General features: G+C 36.9%; 1 protein-coding gene across 2 annotated transcripts in view; it reads right to left on the reverse strand.

Annotated features, from left to right (window-relative positions):
- Positions 1–19223, reverse strand: part of DST (dystonin) — a 310119-nt gene that overhangs the window by 132855 nt on the left and 158041 nt on the right. Inside the window, exons 10-31 of one of the 2 annotated variants that reach the window (XM_009879834.1) lie at positions 18021–18133; positions 17779–17885; positions 17117–17236; positions 16689–16784; positions 16481–16608; positions 13467–13560; positions 12987–13141; positions 11659–12121; positions 11444–11572; positions 11166–11243; positions 10894–11055; positions 10686–10790; positions 8914–9009; positions 7465–7590; positions 6905–7057; positions 6498–6652; positions 6239–6365; positions 4905–5088; positions 3754–3911; positions 3264–3442; positions 2897–3035; positions 1864–2057 (exon numbers count right to left, since the gene is read on the reverse strand). In XM_009879834.1, coding sequence (XP_009878136.1) covers positions 1864–2057; positions 2897–3035; positions 3264–3442; positions 3754–3911; positions 4905–5088; positions 6239–6365; positions 6498–6652; positions 6905–7057; positions 7465–7590; positions 8914–9009; positions 10686–10790; positions 10894–11055; positions 11166–11243; positions 11444–11572; positions 11659–12121; positions 12987–13141; positions 13467–13560; positions 16481–16608; positions 16689–16784; positions 17117–17236; positions 17779–17885; positions 18021–18133 — 3261 coding nt within the window. Of the gene's footprint in view, positions 1–1863; positions 2058–2896; positions 3036–3263; positions 3443–3753; positions 3912–4904; positions 5089–6238; positions 6366–6497; positions 6653–6904; positions 7058–7464; positions 7591–8913; positions 9010–10685; positions 10791–10893; positions 11056–11165; positions 11244–11443; positions 11573–11658; positions 12122–12986; positions 13142–13466; positions 13561–13703; positions 13871–16480; positions 16609–16688; positions 16785–17116; positions 17237–17778; positions 17886–18020; positions 18134–19223 lie in introns of those variants that run through there. The other variant, XM_009879835.1, reaches the window with a different exon arrangement.

Genomic DNA, 19223 nt, shown 5'->3' on the forward strand with positions numbered 1-19223 from the left:
CTCCCACAAAGCAAAACGAGTTACACTAACCCCAAAGATTTTAAATATTCTAACGTGCAAAAGCAATTGATCCTGTTGGGCAAGTCCATTTGTAAATCATGGGTTTGACCTGGAAAAACAGTGCTGTGTATTTCTTGAAAGTGGTTTCCATACTGATGAGAATACTGACAATTCTTCTTTGATGATCCTTGTACTTCAAAGATCATACAAATACAACTAATCCAAAACACCGCACAATTAAGGATAAACATACTTAGTTAACAACATTTTATAGTCCAATTTAATTAATAGTTGAATTAAATTAATAGTTTGAATTGTACTAGTGTTGTTCTCTAGATGCCCAAAGAAGACTGAAAAAGAACAAGCAAAGGAAACAATATTGCTCAGGTTTCATACTTAAGCATGTTTTAAAGCTAATAACCATGAAAAAGAGAAAGGATCATGATAACTGCAGCCAATATTTGTACATACTTTTCAGATAATGATCATCAGTGTCAAGCTGTTAGGAAGCAGCAGAGCGAACATTTGCAGAAAGCAGCTTGTTTACAGCTACATGCTGCAACTACCACAATCTGTCCTATTTACACTAGAAGTCACTATGTATTAACGTTCATTTTTCAGCATATTCTATTCAGGATAAGGCCCTGAGAGGAAACCATGTGGTTCACATTTGCTCTCTGAAGAAATAAGGACACTTCAGTACCTCATAAAACTACTGTTTTATCATTTAAGTTCTGTCATGCTACCAGATGATGAAAAATCTGAGATGGATTTAAAGCTAGCCATTCTGTAGTCAGCTTTAAATGACTTAGCTTTTGCCCACCTCCCTTCTGACTTCTAGCAATGTTACATACAGACAACTAAATTAGTTAATTACAAGTGAGTAACTTCAGTATTACACCTGTATGGTTATTCAGCCCTTAAAAAAGGAGGACAAAAATGTGAAAGGTTGTTGTGTGAAGTTTTACATGAAAAGAACTATCTTTGATGCTCTTGTTCAGGTTTGCTATAATGACAAACTAAAGTAGATATTAAAGGAAATAAATTCAGGCTGTATAGTACAGACTTCCTTAACTTGCTCATACTTTTTTCTTCAGACTCTATACTTCTGTCTCTCTATTTAGGAAACAGAACCATTAGAGACTGAAGGAAAAAATGTTTTCAGGAATGTCATGTATGGACATCTCCTTCAGAATTACACGTAGGTGTGTCCTGCTGTATCTGTACACCTGTATAGGTATGTGCAGTGCATTTGAGTAACATTCTCCAGTATCATCATGACAGTAATACTGAAGGGCTGAATTTAGAGCAACATCCCAATTGGATATTGAGGCTGCATGAAAACAGTTGCATGGCAAAAGAAAATACTGGCACTTCACCAAAAGTTATTGTGACAAAATTATCACAGAAGTAAATGGAAGCTAAGGACTTCCAGATTTAGCACTTGAGTCATTAAAAGCAAGTTAACATGAATCCAATCATAACTGATGAATCAGCTCATCAGTTTAGCCTGTCAGAACTAATTATGTGGAGAAACAGATGGTATTTCCATAGGACAGAAAGCCATTTCTTCAGGCTCTTTTTGGAAAGAAACAAGACAATTTATCTCTACTGTGTCTCAGTAAGTTGTAAGTAAATAAAGTTTCTATATTTTGTTGATCTTTTGGTGCTCAGTAGTGACAGACATTTCTTGCGGAAAAGTAAGACAACAATGTCAACAGTACAGAAAAGGTAAGAATCCTTGATCTTAGCACTTTTCACAAACAGTTCAGGAAACTATTCTGATCTGCTTTAATATTTCCTAAGAAACAACAAAACCAGCATAAAACATGAACAGATTATAAAAAAAAAAATTATACAAACCTATTTTCAATTTGAGAATGAATGTTTTGCCACCTCTCAGCTAACTGATCAACTTTTTCTTTATGCCAGTCAAAGTCAAGATCACGTTCCTTGTGCATTTTAAACATCTGATCACTGATCATCTTTGCCTTCTGCAGTTCATCCTCTAAGGCATGGAACACTTGTCTTTTCTCATCTACTTCAGATCTCCATTGCTAGTATATGATAAATGATAAATTGTAAGTAACTCCTTAATTATGACACTATTTTATAAATTAGTACCTTACACAAGTAAAATGTATAAATGAATAAATGAAGAATGTTTAAATGAATGTTTTACTTCCAGTTGTTGAAACAATGGAATGGCACCAGAATGGGTCTGAAGCAACTAATTAGCTATGAACTGCAGAATAATTCTTAGTAACAGCATCCCCAACAACACATACATCAAAACAGAGACAGCAAATTAACACACTGATCACATAAACTACAGGGTTTTTTTTTAAAAAAATCCTTAGGTAGATGCCAATCATTCTATCTAACAAAAAAGCGTAAGTAATAATTTGCAGTATTAAAACAAGGTATATATACAGCACACAAAAAAATGCTGAACTTCAGTCTTACCCTTTCTCAAAAATACCTGCCAAACCTCCTAGGAAACCCTGAGTAATGTACCATAGCAGTAACAGGAATGTTACTGTGACCACATTTATACAACAACTTATTTATGTTATCTTAAGCATATGTTACCGTTTGAAGTGACAAAAAAAATAAGTCTTACTGCAGCATTAACAAGTGCCACTCTTGTAGTTTCAGATACTGCAAGGCATTTCCTAACAGCAGAAATGAGAGTGCAAACTATCCAATTCCTTGTGCTCCAAAGCTGTCATTTTTTTTCTGAGATGTCAATCCTAACACAGACTTTCCTACAAATACACAAGCCAACTTTTGATACACTCTACAGTACAGCATAACCAAAACGGGTATTGTAGGACATATAATTTTCCTATTATTTTTTGATTTGCCCATGAAAAGGTACCAGCCAACTCTTTACCTTTAATGTACCCATCAGGTTTTCAATATTGTTTTTGTCAGCGGTTACTGCCTCTTCTTCACACAACTTAGTTTCATAGCGTTTTACTAACGATTCTGCATCTTGGGTGTTCTTCAGCACCAAATTTACAGTTTTTAATCTGAAAAATAGTAATCTCCTGTTAACTGAACCATCAATAACAACACTCAAAACACTTGTGGTTTTCAGCCTTTTCATTTCACGGGGTATCCCTTTATACAATGTCAAAATACGTTAACTCCCTTTTCCCTGATCAGTATTATTCATACTAATATCTTTATTTTTAATTTATTTTTAAGAGAAAACTGTAAAGTAAAACACATAAGATGGGAGACGGCCTACTACATACTTATCTATGTAAATGGAAGACATGGAATAAACTTGGTTCATGTTCTGAATAACAACATTGAGTTCAGAGCGCAGAGTGGGGACTGAAGGTGAACCAGCAGCCTGATTGAAAAACTCTTCGCATTTATCTGTGATGACTCCCAGGTCTTCCTTCAGTCGATCCAGTTCTTCCTTCAGTTTCTGTAAAATGAAAGGCGATTGACAGTGTGTTTACCTTACGTTAACCTCATGTATACTCTAAATATCATTATCAGTACGGGTCTTCTCTCCTTTGCTTGTTTCATGATGACACCATTAAAAAATTTTAAAAAGGAAAGTATGCATTAGAAGGAAACTAACAGAGCCGCCATTTATTGGCATCTTTTTTCTCACAAACACAAGCTTAATCTTTGACTCTTGTCTTTTCAAAGTGCACTGCAAACTTTCCTGGATACACTGAAAACATCTGGATATATTTGTTTTAAAATAAAACTCTTTTCTCAAAGTCTTACCTCTTGCTCTGAAATCCTTGATACACTTTCTTCAGGATCATCCCTTTCCATTGGGGTTCGGATCTGTCGTATTAACCGCTCCTCACAACTCTCCAGCTGAAGTCTGATATTTCTAACTTCGGAGATGTACAGATTGTAAATAGATTCTTCCTGCTCCTCTGTTGGAAGAAACAAGGCACATGTTCACAAACAAAGCCATCCATCATGTTATTTCCACCATGTCTTCCTATGAAGCACTTTATGAAGTCACCATTCTACAGATCTTTTCATGACTGGCTGAAATCCCATCATTTTCCATCTGAATTTTTGGCTATAAGGCAAATTTTAGGAACTTTTAAATTTTAGCCATTATTAGATCACCTCCTTACAAGTGAAAAATTAGCATACATCTTTGACCATTCATCCCAAGCGCAAGCATCACCGCTTATGTAGAAACTGCTGAACACAGTGACTGACTTTTCAGTCAGATGACATCAGGCACAATAGTACAGTAGATCTCCAGGGTTTGTGTTTTTTTTTTAAAAAAAAAAATCCTCTCTTCCAGACATACAGGGCAGCACATCTTTCCTTAAGTATAGTGAACTATGCTAATGTAGTAATCCACTTTGCACTACTGTATTTCTTTAAGTCATTAGCTACTTGACAGTAAATCAGAGCAGATATTTTAAGCTTTCTGTTCTTATTGTATTTAAAAACAGAGTTAAGAGAGCAGTAACTATGGCATTCTGTGGAACTAGGAAAATATCTAGGACACGTTTCGTGCCTTAACAGTGTGAAAAATGTTCTAATTCTGTTACAAACTCAACCAAGTAATCAAGTTGCATTTCCAACATTCAAAACTAAACCATGAGTTGTAGCACACAGAATAAATTCTTGGGTGTAGAATTTTTGTAGTGCTCTATATTTAACACATCGATATTTCTACATATGTTAATATATACTAGGTTAAAAAACTTATAGCTTCTGTGTAATGTAATTGTGCACATTGTTAAAATGATGACTCTCTACCTGTTCAGAAGAACTGGGGCACTAACAATATCAATATCATAAAATGGGTAATTCACTAGTTTGTATTCGGAGACAGAAGTTTTACAAAGTCCTACAATCTCTCTCATGAAGTCATCTTTCTACACTTCTCCGCAAAGTTTTACCTCTTTCTGCAGATTTCAGAAGCTCTTGATAGTATTGCTTGCAAACATTAACTTCCCTTTCCAGCTGTGCTGTATCAGAGCTTGTAAAGATTTTGGACTCCTGGCTATCTTCCACAAAATCATCAAAGCGGGACTGCAAATTGCTTAGAACCTGCTGATGTTCACCTGGCAACATCGTCTTTATCTGCAACAGATTATAAACCCAAGGCACAGTCAGCAATGATGCATCACGCACACAGTTCCCTGTAACACTTTTTATCAAAAAGCAATATTGATCAATTACTAAGATGGTAAAGTCAAAGAATTGAGGTCCTGAAACCTTGCTGCTCCTCAGCTGGAGTCCATTTGACAGGTACCAGCATAACAGCTGATAGTTTACACACACTATAAAATCTTTTTCCATCTTTAATCCCATGCCAGTAATGTACGATTGTCTTAACACAGCCCATTAGACACCATTTCTCCATCTAATGTCACGTAGCAATAAACAGGAAGCCAGCAAGAGTCACAGAAGTAGGGACACTTCAAGAATTCTCAGATTCCTTCTTTTCAACAGCAACAGTGGGACATTAGGAGTGAAAATGTTGTTTTGAGTATTACAAATATTATTCCAACAGTTTGTAGACAGATATATATCGATGTATAATTAACTACTATGTTAAATAATGTTATGGTATACATCTAACATTGTGTAATTCAGTGATCTCACACACTGTTATAGCCAGACAGAATAGTATTTTGATCTATATCCCTGTATCATTTCTGACAAATTGACCCTAATTAGCTATTCAACATTTCAAGTTACAGACATGTATAAAAATGAAAAAAATGCATTATGGAGGAATGAGCATTCAGCTGCCTTCAGCTTGAAAGACTAAATGTCACTTTGCCATTATTCCATTGTTAGGAAGAAGTTGCAGCCATAAGGAAATAATAGGGGTTTTCATGAAGATTAACCTTAGCCTAATGAAGCAAATGTCCTCAGATATCTTCAACATAAACGCAGAAGGTAGACTCTTCCAGAAGAAGTTCAGATTTAGTCACTGTTCAATTGCTTTTGACAGATCCTGTCCCTCTGCTGACAACAGACTAGAGTGATTAGCTCAATAAGGCTACAGGTAGTGTTCATAATACAACCTCTCTGCTCCTTCCCCAAACGTGTCTGTGTAAAGGCTATTCAGATGAAGGCAGAACGTTGCACTGGCCACTGCCAGCTATTGCCACAAGGAAGATGAGGACTGCTGCAAATTGTTGATTATACAGTATTTCTGGGAAGCATAGCCTATCACTTCCCAGCAAACAGCTAAGAGGCCCTTGCTAGACATAGGACATACCGAGGCAACATTGCCAGCTCGAACAGCTTCAATTTCGTTTGTCAGGTAATGCCAGGACACCACACTCTTCATGTTTAGATGCGACTCGTGCCAAAGGGCCAGAACATTCTGAAACTGCTGTTCAATCCTGAAACATAAAAAGACTCCAACTTTAGATCAAAGTAACACCTGAAAAGGGAAAAAAGTGAGACATTATTTTAACCCAAGCTTCATATAAATGAATTTTAAAAGAAAACGGGTGGTTTTGTTTCCTCCCTACCTGTTGGCTGTATCTATTGCTTCTTTGTTTGGTGGAGGAACTGTAAAGCATACAGATGGAACCATGGCCTCATTACCACTCGGGCTAATGACTTTCCATTTAGCACGATGGGAGTTGTTTGCTAATACACACTCGTCATCTTTGTAAATAGTTATCTAGTATTAACAGAAAAGCAGAATAATTTAATGAGCTAAGCATTACACAATCCTTTTAGAAAGCACTTCTGCAAATGGTGTCAACAAATAAGCAACAGAACAACAAAAACAATGTTCAACACAAGGATTTGCTCTTATTTACTAGGGTGGAAGAAATTTAGAGCCTAGTGTTCTCCAGAAACATAGTAATTAACGAAACTTTAGCTGAATTCTCACGTCTGTAATTGATTTGAGGAAACTCAAGTTTCTAACCTCAATTTGTCTATAGTCACAGATGGCTTTAATTGGGATGGATGTTTTGAGTATACAGTCAGGGTTCCTTGGCTTCAGCTGAATTATTGCCTTTGCTCTCCCCACAAGGCCTGCTACTGTGCTCTTATACTGCAAGAGTTGCTCTTTTTCTTCCTAAAACAGTTAAGAAAAGAACACATCGTAAGAGATGGCCAGAATACAATGCTGCTTCTTTGATCCTGTTAAGCTTTTCTTTTCCTGACTCATTTTACTGTGTTCCTTGAAAGTAACACATTTTACAAGAACAAAGAATCTTTCTGAAGTCACTGGTTTCCCACAACATCTGATATTGTAAAGACAAAGATATACATAAAACTGTATTTTAAGGGTATGAAATACAGTAATTATACATGGATAGATGCAATTATTTAACTATAAGTTCTAAAAACCAAATCTTCTTTTTGTATTCCTTCACTTCAAAGGAGTAATTTTAACACATCTTTTTTATATCCAATATATCTATAATCTACACATTTCTTGTTTAATTGTAACTCACGTTAATAGGATCCTTGCGTTCTTACCATAGACTCCTGGACAAGGTCTTCTAGCCTATGTAGGCTGCTTGTTCTGTCACAGCTGTATTTTCGGTATATGGTATCTTTCAAATTCTTTAAATATTCCATGGCTTCTTTGGCATCACTGAAAAACTAGGATAACAGAAAAATCTGGTTTACTTTTAAACAATCGAAAAAGTATACAAACAGTTACACTATAAAGTTTTCTTTAAGTGCTGTTTTTTTAAAAATAATCTTTTCTAGTAGCTTGAAGTAACCACTGTACCACACAACACTATTTGTGATCTCATGTCTAAATGTACTGTTCACGAAAGCACACGTTGTAACATGAGTTATTCTCAGTGCTATTTACATGCAAAATTAATACAGCAGTTATTGAACTTTGGTTAATTTCTGTTCCTGCAATGGAAAAATTTTCTGAAGTGACTTTTGCTTCCCTGAGAAATACAATTACTTGTATATATAAAGAACAGAAAAAGCCTACTAACTGTAGCAAACTAGCTGCAAGCTTCAGCAAGCACACTGGAGCAAACAGTTTGTGCAGGAGGGGAAGTGAGCTGCCAAACTTGGCAGTTCTGCACAGGCAACTGCACCTCCAAAATACGGTCCTGGTTAAGGACGATTCAGAAGGGAAATGTCCTGTGATAATCCTCACTCCATTCTGTCCCTCAAACCTCATTTCTCAGATTCAGAATTCCCATTTCTTCCCTCTACCACTAGGAGCCCAAATCGCTCAACTTTGTCTTCTCCAGTGTCCATTTCCTAGCTTTGGGCTCTCACCCTTCTCGGTCCATAGGCATCTAATCTGAATGTCACACCCCTTCCTCTTCAACCACCCAACCAACCCAGAAGACACTAAGGACTAATCTTTCTAATTTAAATATTTTAAAAAAAAAGAGTAGTTTTCTTTAAAAAAACAAAAGCTCTTAAATCTTCAATCCTCATGTGTGTAATTGAGTACTGCATCATTTGCTGAGTATGTAAAGAGGTGATAATCAGAAAGGTGTTTCATTGGATGTGTCTGCTCTCAGGGTGTTCTCTGCTCCATTTATTATCCATGGTGTACGTTCCGTTTCTATTTGAGTAGTCCTGGAAAAAACACCCAGAGTATGTTCTACCTTGGCCATCACTAACCACCCTCCCACTCTACATCATCTGCAAAAGCTGTATTGACAGCAGTTGTGTATGACTGGGAGAGAACACAGCTTCGTTCTCAGAGCCTCTACTTGAAGCTGCGGCACTATGAAAAAACGTCAGGCCAGATTTTCATCTGCTGTGAACTGATATAACTGTAGTGAAGACAATGCAGGTGTGGTAACACTGCAGGAGAGTAGCTTATTATCTAATGATTGCACATGACAAACGTCAATTCTACAACTACCAAGAGACAGCAACTAGCACTTTCAGTGGAACTTTTTTGCTATGGTCCTAACTTAAAATGTGTCACATTCTTACCTCAAAATATGCAGCATTTTCTCTCAAATGTTGCTCAACACAGTGACAGAGCTGAAGAATCCAGCTCCACTGTGTCTGCATTGCAGCTCTGTAGGCCTTTAAAGGAGACAAAGAGATTTTACAAAAGGAAATTAAAATTAAAACATGCATACATTTCCAGAATTTAGGAATCACAGAAGTAATGTAGCAAACACAAGCATCTAAACCTAACCTCCTCATCCAACAAAAGCAAGCTACAGCAAGGAAAATTCCACTTAGACGTGAGACAAATCCTATTGCTACAGCATAGTCAAACATCCAAAAACTCACCCAGAGAAGCTGTGAAATCACCACATCCTTGGGCAAGTTCAGTATTCAGCCAAACAAAGCCCTGACACTGCTTTAAGCAGGGGCTGGACTACATCTCCTGAGGTTTCCCCCAGTCTAGGCTAGTCTATGATTCTGTAGCTCTATTTACTCATTCCAAATAGCTGGATTCTTCCTTGGATACAAATCATATATTAAAGTAACACTGAATGCACAATAAAAATAATCAATCAGGACTCGCTGCAATGTGTAATTTTGTGTAACAGTTGCACATGAATTTAAAAAACACGACCCTACTCGAACTGTGCCTGTCTGATGCTGTCACTAAAGATGCACTGCAGGAGTGTTCACCAGCAGAGGGTACTCTAGACTTTGTGAAATCAGCCAAAAGTCTCAATTTTTCAATTCCGTATGATTATCAGGGAATTCCTAAGAATTTTTACATTGGCTTAAATGAATTTCAAACTGATGCATTAATGCATAGATTCTTCTGTTTAAATGTCCCAATATAGCACTATTGCAGACATCAGAACCTGCATAGTCATCCTCACTGCGATGGCCTGATTTTGTAACATGTATCTTTAATACATTCATATATTAATTATATTACACTGACAAGAACCCATTAGAACAGCGTACACTTTTAAAGAATAGAATTCACCACATTACATAAAGTCATTTATTATTCAAAGTAAGTGTTATGAGAAGGAAGGAAAGGAGTTTTCTTCATGTTTCCAATTTAGGCAGATATAAACTCACTGAGCTAAAGAACCATGAAAATCCCTCCTGTTTTTTCATTCTTATATAATAAAACAGCTTTTTATTGTTTCAATTTTTACCAACCACTGTCTGTATTTGCTCTTTTCTTGAAGATCTACAGGGAAAAACATTTTACATTCTCTTTTGAAAATTCATGAGCCTACAACAGCTACAATAAATTTTCTGTAAACTGTCTACCTGTAATACAGAGTTTGATTCAAGCCTGGTAAATCACATCACCTTGTCAGATTTTTAATGTCCAAACAAGTTCCATAATTCACTGACAACAAAGTTATGAAATCAACCTTAAACCATAACAGCAACTTGTACATATAGCAAGTGACTAGAAAAGCTCTACTGAAACTTGTTTTAATCCAACAGGAGAGAAACCACCTAAGGACTGTTCTGTGCCCTCAGTTTGCCAATGCAATTTGTATCAATAACTCTAGAAGCTGCGTGCGTGACCAGAAATGTCTGTACAGACCAACTCTGGAATTTTCATTTTAGACTTTAGGGAGATTTTATCTAATCAATCCAAGATGTAACCATAACTTTACAGAAGTGTTTTTACTTTTTGGAAACTGGAAGACAGATACAACAGAGACGCCAAAGAGGGGAAAAAAAAAAAAGGGCCCGTTATTCAGCGTCTTGTTGTTTCATTTCCTATGAGTTAGCACTCCCTTTGTGTGCTGTTTTTACTAACTTACCTCAATGGTTAGCCTGGCTGGGTGATTTTCAAGAAGCAATTGCTCAGCTATTTCTTGTACTGATTTAATAACTTCTTCTTTTTGATCAAGTTCTCTCATCAATTCCTTTTTTCCAGACAAAAAAAAAAAGATAGAGATGTTTAAGAAATCTCTTAAATTCTTAAAGACAATTTAATTATTCCCTCTGGATTATACTAGCAATACATACTGCATGGTATTCCTTTTTTCTTGTTATATTGGGGTTTCTTTCACTCCAGTCATATGCAACCTCTTCCTCTTCTTTTTCATTCAGCCATATCAGCTCTCTAGTAGCACGAGACACAAAATTGTGAAGAGTATCTAGATGCCTTTCCTGATTTCTTGAGGTGTTCTTTATTAAAAAGAAAAAAAAGTTTACAAAAATCAGAATTTAAAGCTCATTCCTTATCAAAGATGATGTACACTGAAAAGCTGAACATTGAAGAGGTATGACAAACTTACCAAGAGTTTTGAATACTGACTCTCCAGTTTGTGCAATTTTTCTGCATAACTGAGTTTAAGAGGGGCAGTCATTTGGATCTGTATTTGGTATACGAGGTCAAAAGACAACAAAAAGGTTAGATGTGTTAAACCATTAGATCTCCTGATTTCATGATATGTCATCTAGAGGTCAGATGTAAAAGTAAAGAAGACCGTGAAACCCATTCTAAAATTCAACATTAGTCTATGGGTCACCCAGTAAGAAAGTAATCAAAGAAATAAAAAATGTGGTGCCGTACCTCACTGATTTTAGCTTCTTTAAGGCTGGATTCAAATTCCTCAATAGCTTTGTGGACATTTTTGTGATTTTCTAAATGGCTTTCAACACTTGGTAAATCTGAACCCCATTCTGCTCTATCAAGTTGCACCTTACAAGCAAGAAGAAAAATTAGCCATGATCTACAAGGAGTAAACATAATGATTAAAAGCAGACTGTTTCTGTAAAAATTGCTACCTGCATTTCTTCCACCCAGCTCAATAGGTCCTGGACAAATTTCATGTTCACCTCCTCTTCTGTTAAATTCTGATCCACAAAAGCTGATTTCATAAGAGGTTTTCTGATTTGCATCAGTTTGAGTGTTTGCAGAGTCCCACTGTCTACTCCTGTCACATAGCTTTGAATTAACCGTGGTGGGATGCCTGGTGTGTAAGCAGGAGTGATGGTTGGTGTCAGTCTGGAAGTAAGACCTGATGAAAGGCCAGATGTCAAGCTGGAAGAAGTCAAAGTAGGTGTTAAACCTTGGGTCATTGCAGCATTTAATTCAGGGGTTAAGTTTGTTGTAAATCCTGAGTTTAAGCTTTCAGTTATTCCTGATATCATCAGCTTTGTCTGCTCTGTTGTGAGTGCATGCCCCTTGTTGTACACAGAAGAACATTCGGTCCGTATGGCTATCAGTTCATCACGAAGTTTTGCAACTCTATTAAAATAAAATAAAATAAATAAAATCATTTCAATCAATGCTTATGATTAAGGTTTATTATGCTGAACTGAATAGCAGTATGAAATCACATGATCTCTTACACTTTAGTTGTACGTAAATATTAATGAATAAGCATTTGTATCAGAAAGTATAGGTTATGTCACCTTACACTTCTATAAATACAGATAATAGATGCAGAAATCAGGCAATGACTAGAAAATCAGCATGGTACAGGCACTAGCACGCACCATACACAATTCCAGGGAACAATCAGCAAAGCAGAAATCTTACAAGATACTACATGTTGCAGCAGATCAAACACTTGCAGTTCACTGCCAAGGAGCTGTTTTGTGCTTGATCTCACCCTCTCCAGGATGAATCCTGAAAAACTTTGGAGCCACTTCTTCAAAAAATTGAATTATGCCATTTAAATGTACCTTTCTGCTAAGACTGTACACACTGCCACATATAAGCTAATGTTACCCCACTTATTACCTGTTAAGGCATCTACAGCTATCACCAGAAACCTTGCCTCCATTTTTAAAATCAAAGTTAGTGAATTTTAAAAGCATTTTTGGTGCAATAAAAAAAGCCAACATCTTTACACTCAGATATCTAGTAAACATTAAACATGGAAGTCGCATTCTGGTTGATTACTTAATTTTCACAGATGAGTACAAAGAGCTCGTTCTGTCTTCAACAACATTTGTGGGCAATGTACCCACCAGAATACCTGATAATCTTTATTTCGTTGCTCGGTGACAAATTGAAAAGTTTATCCATAAAGATTTGAAAATGCTGTCCATAGTGGGTATCCGTATTTGGGATATTTATTTATTCATATAAATAAACTGTAAAGTACCTCTGCACAAGCTGGTCTGCCTGATAGTATTTTCCATCAATAAGAATTTGGGCATCAATCACTTGCTGGCGGAGAAGGTTCTCAGATTCAAGAAGATATCCAGCTAACTCTGCTTCATGTTGGAACTGGAGCCCTGACTCTAATCGTTTGGTGTCCTGAATAAATAAGAGAAGCCGTTAAGCCCAGCAGCTAAATCAAAGAGAAATGAGCTATAAGAAATTCTAAGATTTTCTAAAAACTTCTTCTGGTCTTGAAACAAGTGTGAAGCATTTTATCTAACGAGTGACAAAAAAAAAAAAATCTAACAATTCAGGCAATTTTGGGTATTTTGTTGAAGAAATGCTAAAGTAAAAATAATAGCACAACAAAAATAAAAGTAGCAGCTATTAAGTATGGACTCAAAAATTCTGAAGATTTTTTTTTTAAGTAGCAATTCCACTGCAGTAAGTTCATGAACACAGACAACACCGACTAACTTACAGATTGCAGAGCATTCCGGGCAAGTATTAGTTTGTCCTCACAGCTCCGGCTGTCCCGCTGAATTCTGTTTGCAATCTGCTGCAGCATTTCCAACCTAGGTGATGCCAAAGTATTTCAGAAAAATAAGTAAGTATTAATGTTATCTATATTTACTAGACATGTCGCATGACTTTAAAAACAAACAAACAAACAAGGCAACACCATCTAACACAAAGCACAAATACATATGCAAGTTACCTGTTTCCTTCTAAGGTGCCATTACCAAAGCTTATACAAGATTTAATCAGTGTGGGACCACAATTAACAGAAAGGAAATTCTCATTAGAATCAACACTGGTTCGAGCACTAGTGCTGTTGCTAAACAGTGAATCACTGCTATGATAGCTATAACTACTGCTATTCATTTTTACATCCAGAGCACGGTACTTCTGGCTGTTTACATTTGCTGAAAAATGAAAAGATAAAACTCCTACAAAATGTACAGCTTCTAGGGATGAAATTTCACTACTGGCTTTTGAAACACCTAGCACTCCTCCTTTAAATAGGCTTCAGTATGCATATTCAAAACCCAGCAATTAATATTCTGCCAGCTCTTCAAAGGATTTTACCTGAGGCTATGTATGCTACCTTGCTTTTGGCTTCCCTACCTTGCATTAAAGCTTTGCAAGTACAGACTAGGCAGCAACATTAGGGCGTCTCTAGGAAACAGGCGCGCCAAATATTTTATTTAAGTGTCACTAAATGTCTATAAGCCAAATAAGAACTTAAAGAAGTCTTTGCAGTGTTTCTCAGATTCTTCAATGAAAAGTTTCAAAAAGTAGCGAAGTGAGAACTTAACGCTCCACAGTACGGTACAAAACACCTCTTGGTTGGGCTGACTCCTTTTCTTTCACATGGAACTGCACAATAAACCTGGGGGAATATCATGGTTAATCAGCTCATAACAATTTAATTTGAGACACCTGTACACCATCTAACCCACTGTCATTATTCCACTGTCCAAGTATGCATATTTACTAACTAATCTGTCCTTCTGCAAATTTGCTTTCAACTTCTTCCACATTCAGAGCTAATTGCTTCTTGCTGTTTTGACCACAAAACAAGTAAGAAAAATCTGATCACTGCCCTGAAGTTTATGCTTTAAGTCAGAATTTGGGTTAGGGGTGACTTTTTCAGTATGAAAAGCAGTAGGTGCTTTTAGGATCTCCCGAAAACCACACCCACAACATAACACGACTGTGTTTACGCAGAAGAGCACAGCAAAGGCACAGACACACCCCTGCAGTAATGCCAAACTCTGCTAGTTTTGCGAACTAGAGCTCAGTTTGGCACTCTCCTCGCTGACATCATATTAATTTTGATCCCATACACCAATATGGCCACATGTTGTGTATTTGTGTTGATACTTTCAGATGCGTCCACGAGACTTCCAAGCAAACTTTCAGTACTTGCCAAATTTCAGTATTAGCTGAGGTTACATTTTTGCCACAACCAAATCCCACTCCAGAAGCTGTATCAACAACTCATATTAGTGAGATGCACTAGTAACCAATACAACAAACATGGATCAAGTTCTTGTGTCCAGACCAACAGACAATTTGAATTTGCTCACTAAGAATCACTTAATCAACTTTTCTCTCTCATTTTACAGTGACCACCACACATGGTGACCATCACCATATGATCCATCACTTCAAGTGCGTTTACCAATCCTGAAATATGGGAAGGAGTTTATGTTTATGTTTGTTTACCTGTGCTCAGTCCAGCTGAATAAGAAAGAAATAAACTAATGTCATTTATACACATTCTCAACAAAGATAATGCAGCTTTCTGCAAATATGAATTTGCCTTTTGGCGAAGGGAGGCACTAACTTTGCTTTTGGCAGGTCAGGACAGATTAACCTACAAGATCTAGCAGGCTCTATCTCTCTCGCTGCTTTCCAGTGTTCTGCTCTGCATGGTGGGGACAACTTTCTATTCCTCTGAAGGAACTTCTTGCGCAGCAGGATGCTGTGAATCAACACCTCCCATTGAATCTGCCATTTCCATCATGCTGTGGCTTATGTAAGCATGACACATATTTAATCAACTCTGACTGTCTTTGGAATCTTCTCTTGCTAAAATCTGTCTTTCTGAGGACTTCCTACACAATAGTCTGGATTCTTCACACCTAATTTCAAGTACCTAAACCAGAGAGAACGATCACCCTATTGTCACCATAAAGTCAGTGCCAGGATTCTCTAGAAAGCGATTCAGATCTTAGGTGTCTCCTTCAGATGCTTAAAGTTAAGCAGAATGAATCCAGATGCAGGCATCTATACCTACTTCCAAGTAGAAGCCTAAAGAATCATTAACTTAGAGTTAAATAAATGGGGGGTTTTAATTAATGAATGTAAAGCACCTGTGTCTGCCACAGAACTCAAAAGAGGTGCCATTATGAAGCAGAAATGCTCAAAGACTGCATCAAGATTTTAAACATGCCCAGTATGTCACTAGTGATGTACAAAACAGTGTCACACATTCTACTGCCATGGAAGACTACTATACGCTTTGCACGTCTAAACGCTTTGTGTGCTCTTGAGTACAACCAACTTTTAAACAACCTCAGAACAGGATGTTAGCCCACAATGCTGCACACCAAGTGAAACATACATTTCACGTAAAGGATGAGGATGTTGCTTATATGAAATCAAGTCCAAATGAGAGTGCAAAGTGATATGAACCTAGCTCTGACTAACTGTACAAAGAAGGTGGTTATATGTGTGTTTAAGTGCTTTGCTGATCTAAAGCACAGATACTATTCATTGTGACCTTCTGAGACCACTGAAGTTATTTACATCTGGACCTGCTTTATGAAGTAGGTAAAGAATTCGAGGCCTTGAACAAAGGCAGGGTTACTTGATCTAGAAAAACAATGTGGATGTTATCATGGAGGAAGACATTTACAATTTTCCATACAGGTTAAAACAACAGCAAATATATTAACCAAGCCTGACAAACATTCAGTAGTGTACCTCTCCACTTCAGGCCGAAGGGTCTTCTCTCTTTCCAGCATGGCAACAATCAGCTTTCCCCATTCTTTTTCTATATCATTTGGATGATAGCCTTGAGGCAGCTTGATGCGTCCAAATTCTATCCAGACCTTAACAATTCATACATATTTGTTATTTTAAGCCACAGAAAGGGGAACTTCTATACATTTCAATGCATGTTAAAACTTACCTCTAGCAGTTTATATAGACGTTTAATTTTTGATTTATCTGTCTCCTTTGGTGGAATTTCTGTTTCTTTAAACTGTAAATATTGATTATAAAGTGCCTACAGAAACATAAAAACCATCATCAACTTCTATTTACAGTCAATATAACCCTACTCTCTAAACCATCTCCCAATATCCTCTGTAAGCTTATGTTCTCATACTGTTCTACTTGAGTTCTACAAAAAAAAGATCAGTGGCAAGCTAAATATTTGCTTTTGATTGTTCATGTGTTAGTAACATATTTATTGTTCTTTGAAAAGGTTAAGGAGTAGTACTGTTCTACAGTTGATTTGATTGTATAAATCAACAAGCACTTCATTTGTTCAAGCATGCTTTCAGTCAGTAAGATAAAGTGTCATTCCAACAAGGAGTTTAAGACGCCACACCTCACCTTCAATTCCACAGGATTGTTGGGAAAGGTTCTGTCAGACATTATCGTGACATGGTGTCTGATCCACTGCATGAGGTAGTTCACCATATTCTGATATTCAACCCATTTGACTTCAACATCCTACCAAGCACAACCCAGATTACAGATCAGAAAAAAAAATCATCTGAGGGCTCATTTTTGCTTTATCTTTGAAGTCTGAGGTCTTCACACACATAGAAAAGAGATTTCTAGACCCTGCAATTCTGAAACAATATACTTGCTCATTATAGCTCACTTAAAGCTTCCAAATATATGATTTCACTCTTCAGTTTTGGTCCCAAATATTTCCATAGAAAACACAAAATTTTCTAGTTTAATAAACTTCAAATTGGTAAGAATCAGAGAGGCACAGCTTCTAGGTCCATGACTGAAAAGTATGAACTTTGACTCTATCTGTCTCCAACTTCAGGTATATTGTTTTTAGTTAAGCTCTTTGCACAAATATTTTCATGTCCAGAACATGAAACAGCTGCTAAGCCTCTAAAATCTCAACCCAGAAAATCATGTCAAAGAGAAGTGTGACAGCAGTCCTACAGAAGATCCAGCTAACATTCTGGAGCTGAAACCAAGAATCATATTAATGAAGCTCACACACACTGAGCAAGTATTCTTCTCCTACTTACATTTGCACCGATGCCTTCACCACCTTCTGGTACTTTGGGAAATGCATCATAAAGTGATGACACGTAAGTTATTACTGACTTCTCATCAGGTGAGGAAACATCAACATCTAAAAGAGCAAGACAGAGCAGCACTTTATCACGTAGTTGTAAGAATGCCCACAAATATGCTACAACCTGCAGGCAGATTGGATTTTATTTTAATGTTAGGGTTTTTGCAACAAAGTCCTTTGCAGCTATCTTACCTTCAGGATCCAGAAGTCTGGCAACACCAAGTTTTTCTGCTACAAAAAAAGCATGTTCTAAATTTGCAAGGTTGCTTTGAACAGCAACGGTATTCATGTCTATCAGGTCCGGCCTGTCAAATAAAAACAGTGACACCTCATTACAACTCTTTACCAGTTTTAAATCACTGCTGTATTAGTAAAACAAACCAAGAACCTGGATGGATACAGCAACAAAGTTTTCATTAAAAAACGGATTTCATTAAAATCATATGAACAAGCTGAGGTCAGTGCTTGATAAACACAAGCAGCAGGTAACTACAACACTGTCAGTTCTTCTTTATCTACAAGCCAAAGTTTCTAGCCATCCCTTATATATATCTCTTTGTTTTCTTATGCATATTTATTCATGTGCATTACCGTTATATTATCATGCCTTGTCTTTTCCACTGCCCTTGAGGAGGTTAAACTCACTTTTCTCTTAGGACTCATTTACGTGAGGAACTTCATTTCTACTGCCTTTACAAGTTTTTAGTCATTCTGCAACAAACTCTTCAGCACATGTCAAAACCCATACAGAAACAAGTTCAGTCACAATCACTTAAACTTGGAAGAAAAGTATTCTTACTGGGCTTCAAAGAAGACTTGTTCAAACTGCATTGAAGCCCTGCCTTCAGATACACATTGCTGTCAGTTGTCTTGTAGAAAGCACTCAGCCCCACGTGTTTAAACCCTCACACCTTCATCCTGCTAAACTCCATTGCCAGCCACAAAACTCTTGTTTTCATGGAGTATTTGTCTTAAGCCAATCTTACCTATAAACATTTTTAAGGCCCATAAGTATTATCCTGTACCAACATCACTACTTGAATGTTTTAAATTAATGTAAAACTTCAAAATTAATATTGTCCTTTAGGTTCACTATGTGGTGCTTGGCTTCAAGATCTTGCGATTCTCAGGGCAGAATGTGTTACTGTCTGCCTCCTTCACCACCGGGAATCCTCTTAGCCATAACAACTAAAAGGAAGAAGAGATTTTCAAAGATACTGAGCAAAAACTCATCCCGCTGAAGCCAGCTAGAGTCACAAGGCTCTGAAACCCTTGCTACTGAAATCCTACACTACTGAAAACCAGACCCACACTGAAAAAACGTAAAACAAAACCCCAAAAGACAAAAATATGACGTAAGTTTTAGTGAACAATTCAGTCCTTAACTTTTATAAT

Source organism: Charadrius vociferus, unplaced genomic scaffold (genome assembly GCF_000708025.1).
Source record: "Charadrius vociferus isolate BGI_N301 unplaced genomic scaffold, ASM70802v2 scaffold342, whole genome shotgun sequence".
Taxonomy (NCBI): domain Eukaryota; kingdom Metazoa; phylum Chordata; class Aves; order Charadriiformes; family Charadriidae; genus Charadrius; species Charadrius vociferus.